The sequence below is a fragment of the Symphalangus syndactylus genome, chromosome 11 (genome assembly GCF_028878055.3).
Source record: "Symphalangus syndactylus isolate Jambi chromosome 11, NHGRI_mSymSyn1-v2.1_pri, whole genome shotgun sequence".
Taxonomy (NCBI): Eukaryota; Metazoa; Chordata; class Mammalia; order Primates; family Hylobatidae; genus Symphalangus; species Symphalangus syndactylus.
Genome location: NC_072433.2, coordinates 46,405,547 through 46,423,442, shown reverse-complemented (window position 1 = coordinate 46,423,442; position 17,896 = coordinate 46,405,547). Strand labels below are relative to the sequence as shown.

Here is a 17,896-nt window from a genome sequence, read left to right as displayed (position 1 = left end):
GAGGCAAGAATTAGCTTGATGTGCTTTAAGTGATGGGAAGAAGGCCTGTGTTCTGGTAGAGAGCGCTCGGAAGGCCAGAGAGACATGCAGGCTCCAGGTCACATAGGACCTCCGGAGTCAGAAGAAGGGGCTCCAGGTCACATAGGACCTCCGAAGTCAGAGTAAGGGGCACAGATTTGTTCTAACTATAATGGGACTCTACTGGAGGATTTTAAGCAAGGCTGTGATGTGATCTGATTTGTATTTTGAAAAGATCACTGGCTGCTGTGTACATAATACACTATAGGGACTGTGGCAGAAACTTACAGTTGTCTAGAAATGTCTGTTTAACTATTTGTCAGTAATTCTCTGAATTTAACTGAGTGCACAGTTCCCCAAAATGAAGACTGTATTTCCCAGTTTCCTGTTGGTTTAGGTGACCATGTGACTAAGTCTAGCCAGTTAGATATAAGTAGAAAATGATGTGTGCAACTTAGGGGAATTGTTGTTTTTGTTGTTTAAACTTTTATTTTGAAATCATTGTAGATTATGGGCAAGTGTTTTTGTTTTGTTTTGTTTTGTTTTGTTTGAGATGGAGTCTTGCTCTGTCACCCAGGCTGGAGTACAGTGGCATGATCTTGGTGCACGGCAACCTCTGCCTCCCAGGTTCAAGTGATTCTCCTGCCTCAGCCTCCCAAGTAGCTGGGACTAGAGGTGCGTGCCACCATTCCCGGCTAATTTTTGTATTTTTAGTAGAGACGGGGTTTCACCATATTGGTCAGGCTGGTCTTGAACTCCTGACCTCATGATCCTCCTCCCGCCTCAGCCTCGCAAAGTGCTGGGTTACAAGCGTGAGTCACCGCGCCTGGCCCTGGGCAAGTGTTTTTAAAGAGAGGGAGAATGCCCTTTATCAGGTCGTCATTCTTGATAACTAGAATGCAGACATGGGAGCTATAATGAAGATAGAATAGCTGGCACTCCATCCTCATACTGGACCATAGGGTGACCTTGGAAATGAGCCTCTCACAGCTGGGTAATGAGACAGAAGGAACCCAGGTCCTGGTATTGATAGAGCCTTCACTCTGACGCTTGACTCCCTATGTCCAGCTTGTTCCCATGACAGAGCAATGTATTTCTATCTTGTTTTAAACTGTTAGTTTGGGTATTTCTGTTACTCATGCCAAACCTAATGCTATCATAGAAGTGTACAAAATCAGTATACGAACAAAAAAATTAAAAAACAGATGGAGAGCTGTTGAATGATCAGAAGTGAAAAGTCTGAATGCTGTCAAGTGAAATTAATCTGGAAAGAGTTCCTGGAGAAAGCAGGTTTTAGAAAATGTACTTTCATGGAAGCAAAGAGGTCCAAGGTCCCTGGCAAGTGCAGATGTTCAGAAACAAGAAGTATTTGTTGGACCCCTTATAAGAATAGATAGTAGAACATTCACCTCAAGTTCAATGTTTCCAAAATCGACTCAACTGCTTTTTGCCCACCCCTGCCCTGCCCAATCCATATTGGTCCAAACATGTCTCCTGCCACCACCAAAGGAGGGAAAAGGCCACCTCTGACTGTTGCTTTCAGTAATCTGCCACGCTCCTGTTACGGTGGTTCTCACGACTCCAGCAGCTTCTGCATCACTAGAAAATTTGTTAAAAGGCAGATTCTCAAGCCCTGCCTCAGACCCACTGGATCAGAGTCTCTGAAAGTACTCCCATCTGTGAGTTAATAAACCCAAGGTGATTACGATGCACATTAAAGTTTGAGGACCACGGTCACAGTGATTCAGTTCCCACACCTGGAAGTAGAAATGCTGCTGGGATTTGCATATTTTTGAGCCTTAATATATACTACCAGATTAACCTCCAAAAAGTTGTGCCAGTTTACAATCCAATGGCATTATGTGAGTATGTCAGTTTCCTATAGCCTGACCAACACTAGAATCTGTACCTGTATACATGTATGTATGTTTGTATGTTTGTAAGGCTGAATTTTTTGGGTTTTGGCACATTTTTATGATGGTCTGATCTTTTTTCCCCCATTTATTATTAGTTTTTATTTATGTGTCTGTCGTTAGTAAATGAAGGTGCTCTTCACCCCAAAATATATACATAATTCACCTTTTTTTCCCAATCTAGTATTTATTTTTTGTTTTTAGCTTGAAGGCGAGATCTATTTTTATTTCAAAGAATTAATATGTTATCCCAGAACCATTTATTAAATCCATCTTTTCATCAAGGATTTCAAATACCATGTATATCATAATAAATTCTTGGGGCTGGGTGTGGTGACTCATGCCTGTAATCTCAGCACTTTGGGAGGCTGAGGCGGGCAGATCACTTGAGGCCAGGAGTTTGAGACCAGCCTGGCCAACACAGTGAAACTCTGTCTCTACTAAAATAGAAAAAATGAGCTGGCCGTGGTGGCGCATGCCTGTAGTCCCAGCTACTGAGGAAGCTAAGGCACAAGAATTGCTTGAACCCGGAGGCAGAGGTTAAGTGAGCCAAAATCACGCCACTGCACTCCAGCCTAGATGACAGAGTGAGACTCTGTCTCAATCAATAAATAAATAAAAATTAATTCTTGGATATATATATCTATTTCTGAGCTTTTAATTTTTTTCCATTTTCGTATCTCTAAGGTGCTGGAGAATAAGGACCTTGTCTGTTTGGTTCATTGCCACCAGGAAGTGACTCACTACCTGTTAGACAATGGGTTGCTGCATGTATTTAACAGATCATCTGTTTCTTCCTATGTCATTGCTACATTTTTTAATTACTGTAGCTTTACAATAAATATATATTATTTTTATTTATTTTATGTGACTTCTAAATTTTCTTTGGCCAATATAACAAAGTCTTCAAGATGAGCATCAGAAACATTTTGTTAAGTCCAAAAACAGGACCCACTAAGAGTTTGATTAAAATATTAAATGTATGGCCTATTGGAAAGACTCATTATCTTTGCAGCATTATTTTACTACCCAGAAACATGTTACTGCTCTGTTTTATTCAGTATATTTATTATTTATTTTAGTTTTACTTTAGTCCCTTAATAGGTGTAATAATTTTTCAAATAATTCTCTTGAGGTTTTTAGGTTTTCAATAACATTGAAATCTATAAATAATAATTTTGTCTTCTTTCCAGTATTTATTGCATTCACTAGAATTGCCACTATTAAGTAATAGTGAAAAGAATAAATTTGACTTTTTTTTTTTTTTTTTTTTTTACAGTGGAAAGTAGGCCTTAAAACTGGAAGGCCTAAGAACAGGATTGTCTGCTTAGAGCTAAAATGACAGTGATTCAGGGTAAAAAGAGGAGGAATAAAGGGAGTGGCTTTGAGGATTGTTTAACAGCCTGAATAGCACCTATCTTTTATCATCTAAGTGACTTCATTTTAGGTCAGATCTGTACACAGGTTATTATAAGACTAAATTCAACTCTAGAACCAGGAGTAACGTCATAAATGGTGGGCACTACCTTTCTCAAGCATCAAATCACAAGCAGTTCTCTGTACAATCAAATTGCGTGGTTAAAGAGTTTAGAATTATTTTTGTGTAGATTTCTGCCTTACAGAATTAGTGCCTTCCTATATACATTATCATTGAATTCAAAGTGTGAGGTATTCCTGTATTTGAGATATTATTGATCCTTTTGGTAAGAGGGAACAGTGGCACCTAGATTGGGAATAAAGACAGAACAAAGAACCACAGAACTGCTTCATGTGCTAAATAATTGCAGGGTTTAGCATTAATGGAATTTGTTTTAATATCTCAGCCTGATTATAACTCAAGCAGTGTACAAAGACCTTGTTATACAACTCAGGAAACTGTGTTTATAATGATACAGAATTTAGAATGGATTAATAGTCACAACTGTATTACCAAAAACTGTATCAGTAAATCTTTCTATCCCTAATTGCTGTGCAGATTTGCCTTATTCTTTATACGTCGTTTTTATATTTAGTGGCATAGCTCATTTGGTCGATTGAGTTGTGAATAGCTAGTAATTACTTGAGAAAAAAAGAAAACTGTGCAGCCCTCTAAATAAAGTTGAAAAGAATATAATAGGCTATTTGTCCTTGCAACTTTATTTTCAGTATGATTGTTCTACCTTAGTTGTGTATTCTGTGCAAATTTCATAAAGCAGTTACTTTATACAGGCACATTTTTATTGGTCATTGTATACTATAATTGTGCTGGCACAGTTCATCCCTTTGCCATAGTTGCCGTTGCTGTCTTGCCTTCAGTTTGTTGGCCTCTTACATGCCCTGTCTGCTGGCTTTGTGTGGTTATTTGCTTATAGATGGATTTATAAATGTCAAACTGGTAAATAGTTACACCTGTGATTAAGGAGGAACGGTATACTGAGCACGAAGTATTGACCCAGTGGCATATGATCTGAATGATATGCCTGGGGAGATAGTGTCTTCTAATGAGATAAATTGATACAAATGGTTGGGTTATTTGCTGAATTTTCAAATACCTACTATTACCTGACTTTTCTTTTTGATCATAAATCTTCTATTTTAAAAAAATGTTTCAAAACTCCATTCTTGTAATCAGATCCAGTGTAAAGATGTGAAGCGTTAAAGATCTCAGCCTAATGTGAGATCTTCAACACTACCATCAACCAAAGAAAGGGAAGAGGGAAATTAACATTATTGAGAAAAGACAGAGGAGACACAGAGGTCAGCAAGGATGCAAGAAACCAAGGATGAAGACGTCAAAGAATTAGATTTTAAGATACGACCTGAATAACAAGAGCTACCTCTTAACCATTTCTACGTTGGTGACTTTGGTAGTAGACACCCAGTACATGCTATTGAGTGAACAGTGGTAACTGTCTACCAACCACTTGCACTAGCAGACTCTAGTGCCTCCACCTCCCTCACCCCTCACATCCTGTAAGTTGCACTTGACTCTACACCTGAACCATGTCATTAGTTTCACCTCCTTTCCCTTTCCACTGCCACTACTCTGCTTCAAAGATGGTAATGCAAACATGATCACCTTTCCTTCCTAATGATCTTCTCTCTTCTCATTAAAAGTATAGACTCCACACAACCATTAGGATTATTGGTCTAAAACACAGAAGTGATAATACCATACACTTGTTTAAAAACCTACAAGGGCTTCTCATTATAGTTAGAATTCCATACTTTTTAGCATGCCATTCAAAACTTCTTACGATCGGATCTCACCCGACTTTTCTGTAACCTACTATACCGCTGTAGCCTTCCACTTGCCAACCACGCTGTATTACTCAGTTCCCTAAAACCTGCTGTAGGTTAGAGCTCATGCCTCCATGTTTTTACTGTTATGTTATGTTATGTTATGTTATGTTATGTTATGTTATGTTATGTTATGTTATGTTATGTTATCTGATTGAGGCATGGTCTCTTTCCCCCAGGCGGTAGTGCAGTGGCACGATCATGGCTCACTGCAGCCTCTTAACTCCTGGGCACTAGTGATCCTCCTGCCTCAGCCTCCCAAGTGGCTGGGACTATAGGCACATGCCACCATGCCTGGCTAATTTTTTTTTTTTTTTTCGTAGAGACAGGGCCTCTGGAACTCCTGGGCTCAAGCAATCCTCTCGCCTCAGCCTCCCAAGGTGTTGGGATTTGCAGGCATGAGCCACCAGCGCCCTGCCCTCCATGTTCTTATTTAAGCTGTTTGTTTCTCCTTTTCCTAGGCTCAAGGATTATAAGGTCCAACCACACTATGCCTTCTTTTTGGGAGTTTTCCTCATTCTATTTCCCTTAACCCCCAGCAGAATGGACCTTTTGCTTCCATTATGCCTTGTGCATATCTCCTGTTAAACTCCGTTTCACCTTGTATTGTAGATTCAACAATACATTGATTCCTTGTGGTTGCTGGTTTGTCCTAATATCCATCATTTATTTATTAGAATGCCTGGCACATAAAAGTACTATACACATTATCTCATTTAATCTTCACAGCCACCAATGAGGTTGACCTATTTATACGTCATCTCCATTTTACAAATAAGTAAACTGAGCTGAAAAGGCCTCACAGCTGGTAGAAGGCAAAACTTGAACCGTAGCCTAGATTCATGAAACTCCTTAAGTCCACACTCTTAACCATTTTGCTCGATTTCTCTCTCCACACCTGTGCATCCTTGGTGCCCGCTCTTCAGTGGATACTCTGTAAGTGCCTATTCACTGAATGAATAACTCCAGTTCACACAGTAGTTCAGGACAGGCTGGCAGTGTGGTTTCCATTGAAAGGGAGAGTGCACCATCCGTAAAAATGTTTCTTTAAATCTTCAAACCACATACACAAAACAATTCAATATGTTGTTGATTGGGTCTCAGAAATGTTCAACATGGAAAAAAGCTTCAGTGTTAAATACGGCTAGCCTTTGTAGCACAGAGCACAGCATAGTACTGCACAATGATAAGACAGTTTGAATTGATTTCTAGGAGACTGCTGCCCCCTTACTTCTGTCTTGATTATGAATGTTCTCAGAAAACAGATATAATCTAATTGAACTTTCACTGCTATAGCACATTGCAGAGCCAGCTATACTACATGTAGACTTTGAGATGGAGTACAGTAAATAGAGGAATAGTTAGGATGAGCAAGGTCTGTTGCAAAAAACAAGTGTTGTTTTTTTTTTAAAACAAAAATACCTATTAAGTCGAAAAATGCTTTAAATGCCATGTGTTATTAAATGCTTATAAATGAGTACAAAACCACTTGTCTTTTCTTGGGTTATCTTAAGGGTTAGGTAGCAAATCAGAGCATAACATTTAATGCTTAAAGATCTTCAGAGTGAATTTTGAGTAATAAATAGTGATTTTAGTTAATCTTTTTTTGTCATCCAATTTTCTTTATTCACTTAGTAAAATGTAGTATAGATTCAATTTCATAACTTTTCTTCTCTGTTATTTCTCTAGTGTTGTTAATAACAGTACTGGTAGTGGAAGGGATTGCTGTGGCCCAAAAAACCCAAGGTAAAGTACTTATATTGGTGACTTACTGCATGTTTAAGACAATGGACTGGCTTATTTGAAAGGATTGCAACTTTTGGGTGCTATTTCCATAATCCCTTTGGGGTGTTCCAGTGACCTAAGGCTTTCTGTCAACCCATCAGCCTCAATTTAACTGGGTTTAGCTGCAGTTAACTAGAGTAAATTGTCAGCATAAAGTCTTGCCCTGATAAATTTTTAAAATTGACATCACTAGTAGCTCCTAGCATACTGTGGATTATGTCCAAAAATTAAGTGAGATTTATATTTTATCACTAAGCAAAAATAAAAGTCCCTTTTTCTAATTTAAACAAATGAAACACTTCAATTAATATCTTATTCAAAGTCCTTTGGTCCTGTTCTTTTGTCTTGATTTATGATTGATGATTATCTAGTGTGATTCTTTTTTAGCCAGATTTTTATGTCTGAATTTAGTACATTTCCAGTGTAACCTTGTTTGTTTTTTTATTTTCATCTAAGTAATACATACACATGATAAAAATCAAAGCATTCCTAAAAAGTTAATTAGGAAAAATGAGTTCCCCATCTTGCCCTACTTAACTTCCTGCCCCATGGAAATAATCACTCTTAGCTGATTCTTTTGGTATTTCCCTTCCTTTCTCTAAATAACGTGCTGTATTGCTACTTCTTGGTTATTTCAGTTTTAGAAATTAGATAATGATTTTTCACCGTGGAAGAAGAGAATTTAGCTCTTTCACCTACCGTCCACCCCATCCATATATGAGTGTTCTCTTACCTTGCATTTGTACCACCCTTCTCAACACAGTTCTTTCGTAATTCTGGTTAACTCAGTATTCAGGATTTACATTAAGTCACTCATTCAGCTGAATTTTGTCTTCAGGAAGTTTTCTTTTTTTTTTTCTGTTTTAATTTTTAAAATTCCCTTTCCTCCATTTTCTCTCTTTTGCCTTTTCAGGAAATCTATTATTTTACTTGGTTATGGCCCTCTTGGTTTTTGTTTCTGGATCTTTTGTTTTCCATCTTTTTGCTCTACATTCTCTGAGACTTCCTCAACTTTACCTCTAAACCAGGAGTTAGAACACTTTTTCTGTAAAGGATCAGATCGTAAGTATTTAAGGTGCTGTAGGTCCTACAGTCTCTGAAGCAACTCTTCGAATTCCTCAACTCTTCTGTCCTGGAACAAAAGCACACAAATGATGGGGATGGGTATATTCCAGTAAAACTTTATTTATAGCAGGCTCCAGGTCATGTTTGGCCCAGGGTCATAGTTTGCTGAGCTCAGCTCTAAATGTTCTGCTGATTTTTTCATCTCTTCTGTTTTTGGAAGCTTTTTTGGTTCTGTTTTCTGAATATAATATTCTGTTTGTACACTATCTTTGTTTTTGTCTTATGGATTTACTTGCATTTCTTTCTCAGGATGTTAAATGATTGTTTTGTGGTGGTGGTGGTTTTTAAATATTTTTCTTGCATAGTCTTTATCTCCTCAGAGTTGGTTTTCTCCAGTTTTGTTTTATTTATTTATTTATTTATTTATTTATTTATTTATTTATATTAGAGATTTTCCTCCAATGTCTGGTGATCCTTGAGGGCTCATATTTTAAGAGGGGCACTAAAAACTGATCGTTAACTGTCTGCAGGTGTGGGCAAGGATCAGTTACTGGCTCTCCCCGTTGACAGATCTGACATTGGGGAACTCCTGCATCTGCATCAAGCCTTTCCTAGGGGCTGTTTCCATTCCCAGAGAAGAATCTTTTCTTTTCCTGCTTAAAGGCTCAATATCTGACCAGGAGGCCTTTGTGGGAGTTAAGCAGGAAACGAAGGCTGGGACATGTGCTAACATTCACTCATCTCCCTGTTTTCGTTCTCAACTGTGCCTGGTGTCCCCTAGTCCAGTAACCTTGTTGTTTTACCTTCTGCAAAGAAATCACCTTTAGTGTTCTGATGTGGTTGTAGAGCTGCTAGATTTGTGGAGGAGGAAAGGGTACTGAAAATCCAACTCATTCTAAACAGACTTTTAACTAGCCTCATGTTTTTAAAAAGCCCAATTTCACTCACCACCTCCCACCCCACTTCCTGGTACTGCCAGTTGTTACTGCTATATCTACCCCTCTCTATTTAAGAGTTTATACCCTTTTAAAAATCCTTTTATTGTTGTTTAAGTGGAGTTTGAGGAAGGAGCAGAGCTACGTGCATGTGTTTAGTCTACAATCTTCAACTAAAATCTCTCTGTAACCTTTGAATCTTCTTTCACTGTTGTGTTAAACTATGAGGGCCCCATATCAGAGATCAACTCCTGGGATGCTTTTATTTTTCGGTTAGAACTGAATTGTATTGCATCTTACCGACTTAGATTCCCCCATGTGGTTTTGCCCTTTCTTAAGTGCATATAAGCCCTTTATTTCCCTGTTCTCTTACACGGCAAACTTGTCCTCTCCCAGCAAGTTTTCCCTCCCTTTCACTTCTGTACTCAATTTATTGCGCTAAATTTGACAGTGGTTCTTACAAAATTTTATATATGTAGCAGAGAGTGAGCAATTGTTTGGAAAGTGGTGGGGGAAAGAGAAGAATGATTCTCTTTTGCTGTAATGAGTGTTTTAAATGCCTTTTTTCCCTAAGATGGACAAAATATTGGAATTAAGCATATTCCTGCAACCCAGTGTGGCATTTGGGTTCGAACCAGCAATGGAGGTCATTTTGCTTCACCAAATTATCCTGACTCATATCCACCAAACAAGGAGTGTATCTACATTTTGGAAGGTATTTGACCAATTTCTTTTATTGGATGAATTTTTACTTTATTGTAAAACTAAATATGTTGGTAAAATGACCTATGTAAACCAGTTTGAATGAAATTTAAACATGTATTTGAATTAAACTATAGTAATGATAAGTATTTCTGCATATTGAATACATTAACAAGATACTAGCAGAAATGTTAGGGAATGTTTGAATCTCCCAAAGTATAATTCAACTAGGTACATTAGTATATATGAAAAACTTCTTTCTCTGATAAGAAACTTAAACTTACTGGCATCCCTTATAAGGCTTAATTCAAATTTATGTCCACATAAGTGAGTTCTTTTCATTTCTTCTATTTTTCTGTGTATTGTGGTATATTGTATCTTGAACTAAGTAAGTATTAGCTTCTTGACTCTTCAGTTTGAATCACTCAAAAATATTTAATTTAGCAGATAGCATATGCCAAAGGAAAAGATTACTATACTTCTACAGAGTAGCATTATTTTTAATGTAAGATACAACATTTATCATGACTTGTATAGCAATTCTCACTAAGACCTTTGTCTATGAAGCACTTAGCAGAACAGTTGTTCTGCTTTTCTCATTTGTGTCAATACATTTATATTCTTTCTTGTTTGTGTTGTCCTGATTTACTTACTCTTATTTTCTAGCTGCTCCACGTCAAAGAATAGAGTTGACCTTTGATGAACATTATTATATAGAACCATCATTTGAGTGTCGGTTTGATCACTTGGAAGTTCGAGATGGGCCATTTGGTTTCTCTCCTCTTATAGATCGTTACTGTGGCGTGAAAAGCCCTCCATTAATTAGATCAACAGGGAGATTCATGTGGATTAAGTTTAGTTCTGATGAAGAGCTTGAAGGACTGGGATTTCGAGCAAAATATTCGTTTATTCCAGGTAAAGAATAAGTTATCTTTTAAGTGGTTGGGCATCTCACTCTAACTCTGATTTTAGAATCTTAAGGTTAGAAAAGAGATTAATTTGGTCAAGTTAATCAAATCAAGATTTTAAACAAATTAGCAAAGGGAAATTAGTCCATGAACAAATAAGAAGTTAATAGAAATTGGACATAGAAACGTATCACTTGGGCTGGGCGCAGTGGCCCACACCTGTAATCCCAGCACTTTGGGAGGCCGAGGCGGGCGGATCACGAGGTCAGGAGATCGAGACCATCCTGGCTAACAAGGTGAAACCCCGTCTCTACTAAAAATACAGAAAATTAGCCAGGCATGGTAGCGGGCGCCTGTAGTCCCAGCTACTTGGGAGGCTGAGGCAGGAGAATGGCATGAACCTGGGAGGCGGAGCTTGCAGTGAGCCAAGATCGGGCCACTGCACTCCAGCCTGGGTGACAGAGCAAGACTCTGTCTAAAAAAAAAAAAAAAAAAAAGAAACGTATCACTTGAATTTTGAAGCATATTGGAGATGGTGCCACATTTTCTTAGATTTTTTTCTGTCTTATAGCACATGCTCAGGCTAACATTTAAAATATATTTAAAAATAAATAGTTTTAAAAATAATTCAACAAATTGTCTTGTTTTCAGAATTCCCACAAAAATTGTTTTGTATGATTTTTCTCATTTAGCTGTTAGAATTAACCACTCAACTGAATAAATACTCTAGAATATATTGAGCAATAGAAAGAATACTGCTCTGCACTTGGATGTCAAAGATCTGGGTTTGAATTCTTTCTCTGCCTCCTAATAGCTGTAAGACGATTAAGCACAGAATTATGCTTGAGATTGGCCATTAGTAAAATGGGAATGCCTGCTGTATTAGTTTACTGATGCTGCCATAACTAATTACCTCAAATTTGGCCACTTCAAACAGTAGAAACTGATTTTCTCGCAGTTGGGGAGACCAGAAGTCCAAAATTGAGCAGGGCCTCACTCCCTCTAGGAACCTGGGGGAGAATCCAGTCTTTGCTCCTTCCAGCCTCCAGTGGGTGCCCCAGCATTGCTGGGCTGTGGCTGCATCACTTCATTCGCAGCCTCCCTCTTCACAGCTCTTACTACTCTTTTCAAGATCCTTAACCTAATGGCATCTTTTGTCTTGTAATATTTACTCTTTAAAAAAACTGTGTGTGTGTGTGTGTGTGTGTGTGTATACACCCTACTACTCACAGGTTATGGGGATTCCAATGTGTGTATATTGGGGGGCTACTGTACCATCAGCCTGCTCCACCGTGTTACCTGCCCCACAATAGGTGAGAACACTCTGAGAACTGTAAAGCCCTGTCCAGTGTGGCATGTACATATCCCTAATGCAGAAACACAGAGATGTGCAAGTTATTGTTCCTGTCTTCACCAAGCTTACTAACAAGATGAAAAAATAACAGTAAAACAACTGTGTGATCTTTCTGCTTTTATTTATTTTTCATGCAAGAAATTTAATTGGAAAAAATTAAAACATTGAAATGAAAAGAAAATATCCATAATCCTTCCACCCTGTATATAAAATCAGTGTCAACAATTTGGTGTATGTCCTTTCCAATGTTTTTCTGTATCTGTTTCTTTTGTTTGTCATACAAGATTGGGATTATGGTACACATATAACTTTATTATCTGCTTTTTTGCCTGAAAAACATAAACAATCTTTTTTTCCCTGTCAGTACTCATGTAGGAAATTTTAAGCTTTGCTTCAGTATTTATCTGCTCTTTTTAAAATTTTTTTTCTATAGTCTCCATAGCCAATCAAGTATTTATTTGCACAATGCCAAAAGGATATTTCCAAAAAGTAAAATTTGTCTAATAGACAGTATTTTTTAGAACAGTTTTAGGTTCACAGCAAAATTACACAGGAAGTAGAGTTACCATAAGCCTCCTGCCTCCCTTTCCATCAGCATCTTGCACGAGAGGGGTGCATTTGTTACTAATGATGAGCCAACATCCATGCATCATTATCACCCAAAGCCTGTAGTTGACATTAGGGTTCACTCGTGGTAGGGTGTGCTCTGTGGGTTTTGACAAATGCATGATGACATGTATCCGCCCTTACAGAACCATACAGAACAGGCCCACTGCCCTAACAGTCCCCCGTGCTCTGCCTGTTCGTCCCTCCCTTTCCCCAAACCACTGGCAATCGCTGATCTCTTCAGTATCTCCCTAGTCTTGCTATTTCCAGAATGTCATGTAACTGGAATCATGCAGTATGGAGCCTTTTCCAGTTCGCAATATGCATATAAGTTTCCTCCATGTCTTTTTGTGGCTTGATAGCTCATTTTTCACACCAAATAATACTTCATTGTCTAGATGAACCATGGTTTGTGTATCCATTCTACTGAAGGACATCTTGGTTGCTTCCACATTTTAGCAATTATGAATAAAGCTGCTATTCATGTGCAGGTTTTTGTGTGGACGTGAGTTAATTCATTGAGTAAATTCTAATACATGCCACAAAATGGATGAACCTTGAAACAATGCTAAGTGACATAAGCCAGATGCAAAAGCACAAATATGACTCCATTTATATAAGGTATCTAAAGTAGTAACATTCATAGAAACAGAAAATGGTTATCAGGGTATGTGGGGGAAGGGGGAAGGTGAGTTAATGTTTAATAGGTGTAGACTTTCAGCTTGGGATGATTAAAAATTCTGAAAATAAAAAAATGGTGATGGTTGTACAACATTGTAAATGTGCTTAATGCCACTGAATTGTAAACTTAAAAATGGAGCCAGGCGTGTGGTGCACACGTGTCATTCCAGCTATTCAGGAGGCTGAGGCTGGAGGATTGCTTGAGCCTAGAAGTTCGAAGTTATAGTGAGCTATGATCGCACCACAGCACTCCAGCCTGGATGACAGAGCAACACCCTGTCTCTTAAAAAAGATCAACATTATGAATTTTATGTTATATATAATTTGCCACAATTAAAAAGTAGTAGCAGCCAGGTGTGGTGGCTTACACCTGTAATCCCAGCACTTTGGGAGGCTGAGGTGGGTGGATCACATGAGGTCAGGAGTTTGAGACCAGCCTGGCCAACATGGCAAAACCCCATCTCTACTAAAACTACAACAATTAGCTGGGCGTGGTGGTGCATGTCTGTAATCCCACCCACTTGGGAGGCTGAAGCAGGAGAATCGCTTGAACCTGGGAGGTGGAGGTTTCAGGGAACCAATATTACACCACTGTACTCCAGCCTGGGCAACAGAGCAAGAATCTGTCAAAAAAAAAAAAAAAAAAAAACTAGTAGCTAGTAAGCTGTTTTTTCACAGTGGCAGGGAAAAGAAAGATACATAGGATATCCTGCCTTGTGAAATAGTCCACAGGAGTTTGAGAACCAATAGTTTATATCAGAATGACTGATTGGATTAAATTGGTCAGGTATTTTATTTTTATTAACTAAATCAACTAACTGAAATAATTAAAACAGTGTCATGAAGACACTGTTAGAATAGATGGTGGCTGCACATAAGTTTAGACTACTTGACAGAAAAAGACATCCAAAGAATACTCTTATTTGAATAATGTTTTTAAATATTTAAAGACAAAGTCAGCCAACTTCATATGTAAAGATACTTACTTTGGAGTCAAGTAGCTCTTTTTCCTCTGTTCATGTTATAGATCATGAGAGCAACTTTAAATGGCCTATAGTTAAAATATAGACAAAGTATAGTAAAATGCTTAGGATTTCTAGAGTATAATCACCTTTCATTTGCATTTTATAGTGCTTCACAGTTTTGATAGACATATTTAATTTTGTGCTAATGACAGTAATGTCAGGAGGTTTATGTAATATTTTACAGATGAGGAAACTGAGTCAGATTAAGTGATTTTCTTAATTCATAGAATGGTAAATCCAGGACTAGATTGCAATTCACTAGGCAATACTTCCTACTCTATCATGTTGCCTTTATAATGTGGATGAGGTCACATTGGAGAAAAGCCTTATTTAAAAAAATGTGAATGAGGAGTCCACAATTTTATCACTAAAAGAGAAAACCAACACGTCAAAATAAATAGGCAATGCATAATTAGCTAAATATGTCTCTGTCTGATGTTATTTCAAGTCATGTTAATAAAATTTTGTCTAGGAGGTGGTAAATGTGGAAGAAACCTATTAACAATGGTGAGAAGTTCATATTTTTTTAATGAAATTCTCTACTGAGGCAGAGGCTCTTAATGGGTTGTTAGTTCCTGGATGTAACTGGGATAATTATGGACATTTTAATGTAATAATAACAATATCCTAGATTTCTGAAATACATATGAAATAGTTCTGATTAATCTGCCAGACAGTTCCTGTGATTCCCCTCCGCCATGCTGTTTAAGATTTAAATTTCTCTTTGACATTTCTCTGCAGAAGAGCCGAAGCGTCTATTGTCCTCTTTCAGCAAGGATGAGTTTTGTTTATAAAGTTAAAAAAGAACAGTTGCTGAGACATATTCTACATAAGCTAATAATTTTTTTCCACGTTTTAAAATATGTAATTTGATAACTTCCTAAAGTGTCTGGAATTAAAGACAACAGTTTTAACAGGAATTGAGCCTCTAGTTGTACACAATTAAATTGCATATTGAAACAGACTTTCTAGGCCGGGTGCGGTGGCTCACGCCTGTAATCCCAGCACTTTGGGAGGCCGAGGCAGGCAGATCACAAGGTCGGGAGTTTGAGACCAACCTGACCAACATAGTAAAACCCTGTCTCTACTAAAAATATAAAAAATTAGCTGAGCGTGGTGGCAGACGCCTGTAATCCCAGCTACTCGGGAGGCTGAGGCAGGAGAATCGCTTGAACCCAGGAAGCAGAGGTTGCAGTGAGCCGAGATTGCGCCACTGTACTCCTGCCTGGGCAACAGTGTGAAACTCCATCTCAAAAATAAATAAACAAAAATAAAGAAATAGATTTTCCAGAAATCTGAGACATTTTAGACTACCCAGCAATTTTTTTTATTCTGGCAGTTGGGTATATACACAGGTTCTATCTGAACTTTAAAATAATTTTTTAAAGATACCTGTGTTTATAATTTCTAAAACTTTATTTTTATTGTGGTAAAAAATACACATAACAAAATTTACCCTTTGACTTTTTTTTTTTTTTTAAGACTCATTTTGTCACCTAGGCTGAAGGGCAATAGCGCTATCTCTGCTGTCTGCAGCCTCAACCTCCTGGGCTCAAAAGATCCTCCCAGGTCAGCTTCCCAAGTAGCTGGGACTACAGGCATGAGCCACCATGCCCAGCTCTCTTTAACCATTTTTAAGTGTGTAATTCAGTGGCATTAAGTACATTCACAGTATTTTGCAACCATCACCACCCATCCATTTAAGCCAAAGTTTAGAAGACAAATTTTAATATGCTTCAGCAGAAAGGAACTTCATTCCTTTTTAAGGCAGAATAATATTCTGTTATATTGTATATGTGATGTTCTGTTTACCTGTTCAGCTCTGACAGTTGATGTGAGTTTGCAAGTAGCATAAATAATTCACTATGGAATCAAAAATATAAACATGATTAAATAAATGTCGATCCTGTAAGTGAGCTCCTTAATGACCAATGATATGTAGTTTTCACCAATGAAAGCTTCTCTTACCTTGCTGTGAAATGGAGCGTTAGATGTAATGTAAGACATCGAGGCTTAAAGTAACTATCTCAGTACCAATGACTTTCTTCTTTTTTCTGTTACAGATCCAGACTTTACTTACCTAGGAGGTATTTTAAATCCCATTCCAGGTTTAGTATATTACCACTTGTTCCTCTTGGCATTTTTGATCAGTCTTATGTTCCTTTGAACACCTTTCATGTATTCCTTCCAGATTGTCAGTTCGAGCTCTCGGGAGCTGATGGAATAGTGCGCTCTAGTCAGGTAGAACAAGAGGAGAAAACAAAACCAGGCCAAGCCGTTGATTGCATCTGGACCATTAAAGCCACTCCAAAAGCGAAGGTATTATTATGTATTGAGTCGCTTCAGAGAAGAACATCATGATAAGGCATGATTTGCAAAATGTGTAATTTTGGTTTCTGTAAATATTTATTGACTACATAAACTGATATTGCAACTTTTTAAAATGTATTTTATTTCACTTACTTTATTGGCACCTACTAAGATCCCAGCATTATTATAGTTAAATAAACTGGAATTCCTGGAATTCTTCAGGAATATTACATATATATTAAGATTCTCAATTATAAAAGATTAAGATTCTTAAGACCTGTTAGTTCCCAATTGGTGAGTGTGCACATTGATCAGTATGATTATAGATTCATTAACATCTTTATGAGGAAGAAAATAGGCTACAAGAGGTGAAAATGTGTTCTCAAAAGTTACAGAGTTGGTCGTAGCAATCTAAAAACGAAAACCCAAATGTGTCGAATCTGTTCTTACCCTGCTGTCCTCTGCTACTCATGGGGTGCTTTTATTGGAAAGAACTGCAGGGAAGGATGTTTTTAAATAACTCTGACAGATTGAGATTGGATACTTTTGCATTTAATGTATACTTCTAGGAATATCAACAGAGTTAAAATTATATTTAATGCGTATTATGTAAAAAGAGGGAAAAGAGGAGAGAGTGAGGGTGGGAAAACATATCTCTCAAGAATGATGAAAATCAGATTTAAAGATTGGGTAATATGATAAGGTAACCTGAAAACCCATCTGCTAGAAGACACGTGGAAACATTGGGTAAAATATGACAAATAATTCTTTTAAAAGCATATGTGTAAGCTCCAGGAAGGAGAAAAAGAAGGTAATGCTTATGGATGAGAAATGAAGAGAGAACTGTAAATTAATGAGCTGAAGTTGATGTTACAAATGCCCCTGGCTGACTTTCATAACCTGTTACTGCACAGAGGTAGACATACTGGGAGCTTCCTTTCAATTCCCATACTGAGAAAAGAAGAGTCCTGGGGTTCACCTGGCCTTTGTGGGACTCACATGAAGCTGGAGCCCTCAAAGGGAGGCAACTCACATGAAAGCATAGATTAGATTAGAAAAAATGTTTCACTACCACATGCTGATGACAAAGAAGCTTGTTTTTCTGGGTTTAGTCTCAGGGTGGGGTTGGAGGTGAGGCTGGGGTCCCCCCTAGCTTTATACTTAGAAACCCTGCCTTTATTAGGGTTTGAGGAATGAATTTACATTCCCTGCTCAACCCAGGAGTCACGAAGTCCAAAAACTAACAGAATGGTCCTGGGTGCATTAAACCTTTGAGTCACCTGGCAAAAATCTAAAAGTCACCAAGAAAGCTGCA

The 17,896-nt window shown here is 37.8% G+C and overlaps 1 protein-coding gene across 5 annotated transcripts in view; it reads left to right on the top strand.

Moving 5' to 3' along the window:
- NETO2 (neuropilin and tolloid like 2) overlaps nucleotides 1-17,896 on the top strand; it is a 67,492-nt gene that overhangs the window by 5,289 nt on the left and 44,307 nt on the right. For 2 of the 5 annotated variants that reach the window (XM_055297937.2, XM_055297939.2), the window contains exons 2-6: nucleotides 6,900-6,956; nucleotides 9,570-9,710; nucleotides 10,364-10,612; nucleotides 16,335-16,379; nucleotides 16,463-16,590. In XM_055297937.2, coding sequence (XP_055153912.1) covers nucleotides 6,900-6,956; nucleotides 9,570-9,710; nucleotides 10,364-10,612; nucleotides 16,335-16,379; nucleotides 16,463-16,590 — 620 coding nt within the window. The remainder of the gene's footprint in view (nucleotides 1-6,899; nucleotides 6,957-9,569; nucleotides 9,711-10,363; nucleotides 10,613-16,334; nucleotides 16,380-16,462; nucleotides 16,591-17,896) is intronic. The other 3 variants (XM_055297938.2, XM_063611903.1, XM_055297940.2) reach the window with 2 other exon arrangements.